This window comes from Olea europaea, unplaced genomic scaffold (genome assembly GCF_002742605.1).
Source record: "Olea europaea var. sylvestris unplaced genomic scaffold, O_europaea_v1 scaffold2269, whole genome shotgun sequence".
NCBI lineage: Eukaryota > Viridiplantae > Streptophyta > Magnoliopsida > Lamiales > Oleaceae > Olea > Olea europaea.
In genome coordinates this window covers 110,026-115,170 of record NW_019240753.1, presented here as the reverse complement: position 1 = coordinate 115,170, position 5,145 = coordinate 110,026, and the positions used below count along the sequence as shown (strand labels likewise).

The 5,145-nt window shown below is 32.2% G+C and overlaps 1 protein-coding gene across 1 annotated transcript; it reads left to right on the top strand.

Annotated features, from left to right (window-relative positions):
* Nucleotides 1–3,522: 3,522 nt before the first annotated feature.
* LOC111381210 (cytochrome P450 71A3-like) lies at nucleotides 3,523–5,143 on the top strand (the record flags this gene model as incomplete). Its single annotated transcript, XM_023004958.1, has 2 exons — nucleotides 3,523–4,475; nucleotides 4,997–5,143. Coding segments are annotated over exons 1-2 (1,071 nt in total), but the record flags the coding sequence as incomplete, so codon positions are not given.
* Between the last annotated feature and the right edge of the window lie 2 nt (nucleotides 5,144–5,145).

The window sequence follows — 5,145 nt, the reverse complement described above, 5'->3', positions numbered from 1 at the left end:
GCAGGCCCAATCCAGATTTACCTTTAAAATGTTGTTGCTTTTAGAAGATAATCTTCATGCACATTTCTTCAAGGGCGGACCCAACCGCTTTGAGTTATGGGGTCAAAAATTAGAGTCGTGCTACAGTGTCCACATGAATTATCGCAGGATCGACACAAAACACATACAAGAGGTCGGGATTATTTTATTCATGGGGACCCCACTGGGCATGTGAGGGCGCGGTCATTTGCGAGTTCATCCTCGCGGGTTGTGCTTAACTCCAAAAATTAATGTGTAATTTTTTAAAACAATATAATATTTATAAAAATAAGTTAATACGTATTTTTGACATCTTGAAAGTGTCTTATAATTCTGTCGTTACCAATATTGTTAAATGAATTTTGTTACATATATAGTTTTGTTTATCATGTCATTGTTGGATGTTGAGCTAATGACGAGTAAATCAAATTGGATGTAAGAAATAAATAAAATTTAAGTTTAACGAAAAAATAATTTGAATGTAATTCAAATTATATTTAATCCGTAACGATTTTAGAATTTTTGACATCATATTTAATGTAAGATTTCCTAATAAAATAATGTAAATTATATTGGAAAATTTATAGTGAAAAAATAATAAACTTTAATAAAATAATTTTTTTAAAAAAAAGACGAGTAAAACGCCTATTTTAATACGTACGTTTGGTGCATATTTAATTATTTTCGATATCTGTTTAGACCATTCGATATAACTACGATATAGTTTTCAAAACGAACTTCTAGATGATGCAAGCGATTTGTAGATTTGAATAGTATATGATCATTGACAAATTTTAAAAGTTAGCATATTATCAAAATTTTCGAAATACTAATTTGGAATGGCTTACTTTAATACATTTTATCTTTTGCTATGGTCGATCATTTCGCACACCATTAAGAAGCGAAAACTAGGCCTTGAACACTTAGAAATAATATTAAGAATGTAATATTTCGATTTCATTTGGTATGTATTAAAGTGGGTCAAAAACGAGTTAAAACAACTATTTTTGAAGGGGGTAAAAAATGAAAAATCAAAATTTTGTGGGGTCATCTGACCTTACGTGGGTCCGTCCCTGCATTTCTTTGATCATCCAATGTGGAACAACAGCTATAGGGACGTGCTACGGAAATCTTAAATATTTAATTATTTACTTCATTCTACATTATCATGGATGTGCTAATGATTAGTTTGGATGTACTAATAATTATGGCCTCCAAAGCAAAAGCAATTTTAATTAAACAAAACAAATTATTTTGGATGTAGTAATGATTAGTTTTTGAAGTTTTAAAATAAATTATGCGATAATAAATCTAGTTGACAAACATGGATTTATATTTATTCAAAATTACTAGTATTAAATTTTAAAAAAATAATTTTGTTATAATATTTTGTTATGTATGTGTTTATTTACTTAATTTTGGCATTCCGTTCGGTCCCAATTCAACCTGAGTTTGAACCTTTTTCATTTTCTGGATTGATGCTCTAGTCGATTTTTAAAACATTGCAAATAATTGATTTAATTTATTTTTGAAAGCGATAAAGTGAGAGAGAACATCATCAGTTATCATATAATAACCTTAATTTACGTCACAATATTTTCTAATGAAATGCTATCCATATATAAGTTTTAAGAAAGACAAATATAAACTAGGAAAAATTGCAGCAGAGGTCCCTAATCATTTCATTTTTTTGCAGATTTTACCCTAACCTTCATTTTGTGCCAACGAAGGTTTCTAACCTTTCATAAATATGCACCTAAAATCCATCTGGACGAAATCCGTCCAAAACATCGTTAATTGACCAAAACCGTCTAAAAACACCTTCCAAAAATGTATTAACATCTAATAAAATTGTCGCAGTGACAGATAGTTCAAGAAATTTTTTCGGTTAACTCATGGTGTTTTAGATTGTTTCCATCTAGATGGATCTCAAGTACATATTTATGAAAGGTTGGGAATCTTCGCTGATACAAAATGAAAGTTAAGGTAAATTCTTCAAAAAGGAAAAGGTCAGGGACCGCTAGTACAATTTTCCCTATAAACTATGACCTGAATTTTTGAAAGAGATCTACAAGTTTGATATTTTTGAAATTGTAGTCTTAAAGTATGATAATTATGAATTTTTTTTCCAAAATAGTCAGTGGGAATGCATCCAATCTTATTTTTGTGTGAATAAGTTAAAATATATTTCTTGTTGGAAGTTGAAATTATGTATGATGTGATGAGTAAAACTTTTAAGGTGGCTGTTTTTAATTTTTTCCTGCGGCAATGACAATTTAGAAAAGTAATCATATTTTAGGCGAGCTTGTCTGAAATCCAGTCAATATAAATAAATAAATCCAGTCAATATAATCCAGTCAATAATATATTGATATTCAAGAAAGGTTGCGATGACAATGACTGCTGCTGCTGCTGCTGCTGCTGCAGAGACTGCTTCGAAGTTGAAAAGACTACAAAATTCTATTAAAAAAAATAAATAAAGAAAGAAAGAAAGAATGCTGTCAGATTTGGTGAGCCGAATATGATGGCTCCAAAATAATATTTTTATTCTATTCACCGTCTTCATTGTGGATATAATTACAAGGATCAAATTCCGCCCATTTTTGGGATTCATTTTAATTTAATGCATTTTTTTCTTTCATCATTTTCAACCAATTATTCTTAAATAAAATGATACTAAAGATAAATTTAAAATTTTTCTTATTTTTTATCCACACATTCTCTAAAAAAAAATTCATTAAAATGGAGCCCAAACAAGGGCTTGAGATAGTGGATTAGCTCTATCAGTCCGTTTATAACATATTTGACGGTACCCATAACTTTTAAAATTCATTTTCTACATATTTGATCAGTTCTATAACTTTAATTATCTTCTTTTCAATCACCTATTTCATTATTTTTAATTAAAATCTACTAAAAATTTAATATTTAATCAAACTAAAGAGGGGCTTTTATTAATTTAATTCAAATAGATTGTGCATACTCTATTTCGAGGCTTATGATACTACAAATCGAGCATCGTACAAACTCTTCAAGTAAAGTACAATTTACATATCAAACAAGGTCCCATGTTTAATTCTTTTTTAATGTTGTGCAAATTATGATTTCAGCTACCTTTTTTGCTGGCAAACTTGGTCGATCCATGAAATATTTTTGAAGACACGGCTTGAAAAATATGACTACAACGATTATTAACAATTTTTTTAGATGACAATATACCGAATGTCTCAAATTTTCAAAGGTTGTGGGGGCTCATTACGTCTGAGGCAGTACAAAACTTACTAGTCAAATAGAAATGGACAAAACTTATTCATAAACGTTTCTAAAAACCGAAGTAAAAAAAATTCAGTGTATCTGATAATGGTATAATTCAGTTCAAACTACAAGTCCAATGAAAATGACAACCCAAAAATAATAATTTCTTTTGTCATGCCAATTTTGAAGTTTCAGCTATTGTATTGCACCTGGGAAATGAACATGTATATTTATAGTAGAACATATGCATGAGAAGATATCTTGTTAACTAAGAAAAAATGGTCTGTTTTTCACCTTCTATAGTTTCTCTTTTTGCCTTTGTTTTGTGCATTGTCTTCCTCTTCAAATGGTACTTTAATCCGGTGTCAAAAGCCCGGAAAAGGTTACCGCCATCTCCCCCTAAGTTTCCCGTGATTGGAAATCTTCACCAACTCGGTTTATACCCCCATCGCTCGCTGCAAGCACTATCCAAACACTATGGCCCACTCATGATGCTTCATCTTGGTAGATTTCCAGCAGTTATTGTTTCGTCTGCAGATGCAGCCCGGGAGATCATGAAAAATCAGGACCTGATCTTCTCGAACAGGCCGAAATCTAGCATCCTTGATAAAGTTCTTTATGGCACTAAGGACATCGCGTTTACTCCTTATGGCGAGCACTGGAGGCAGGTAAGAAGCATATGTGTGCTTCAGCTTTTGAGCAATAAGAGGGTTCAATCTTTTCGTCATATAAGAGAAGAAGAAACATCCCTTATGATCCAGAAAATTAGGCGGTCTTGCTCATCATCTTCGTCATTGATAAACTTGAGCGATATATTGGTGTCGCTTACTAATGATATTATATGTAGAGTTGCACTTGGAAGGAAATATACTGATGGAGAAGAAAGCACGAAGTTTGAATCAATGTTGAAGGAAATTGGGCAGTTAATAGGTATTTTTAATGTAGAGGATTACATTCCGTGGCTTAAATGGATCAATAACATTAACGGTTTGAATACCAGAGTCGAGAAATCAGCTAAAGTGTTAGATGAATTTTTATCGGATGTAGTCGAGGAGCACAGAAATCGAAAACAAGGCAAGACACAGCACAATGGCACCAACGAGGCTGGAGGACCAGATCTTGTCGATATATTGCTCGAAGTTCAGAGAGAAAACAAGGCTGGTTTCCCTATCGGAACTGATACCATAAAAGCTGTCATTTTTGTAAGCATTTTCTTTCTCGTCCACTATGATTTAGCATATTCATTTGTGTCTGAATAAGTGGTGATTACCATTAACTTATTAAGAATGTTTCGAACTCTTTTAAAACATTATCAGATTTCACCAGCATATGAAAATATTTTGTAGAAATCTAACCCTTTATTTGTTGAATGCAACATTGAGAGAACATGCAACAACATGAATTGCATATCGATCACTGAATGTGCGAGAATCTTCGAATCCTCATGCCTTGTGAGTTTAGTTTGTGACATACCTGCAAAACGACACATTTAAAAGGGTTCTGTAGTTGCCTAGTAGAGGCCCTCTGGTGCTCAAGTCTGCTAACTGAGTATTTTGTATCTTGTCTTGATAATAAATTCTTCAAAACTCATATCTGGTGGTCTTTGTACACTTGTAATTTTCATAAGAAGATAGGTAACTTATTTTCTTCCTCGATCAAATGATATTATATTAATTAGGTGAAGTTTTATCTAAATATAGCATCCATTCTTTGTTTATGACAGGATATGTTCGCTGCTGGGACGGATACGACATCTACTGCTTTGGAGTGGGCAATGGCAGAGCTTTTAAAGCACCCAAAAACCATGGAGAAACTGCAGAATGAGGTGAGACGAGTAGCTGGAAATAAACCAGAAATAACTGAGGATGACAT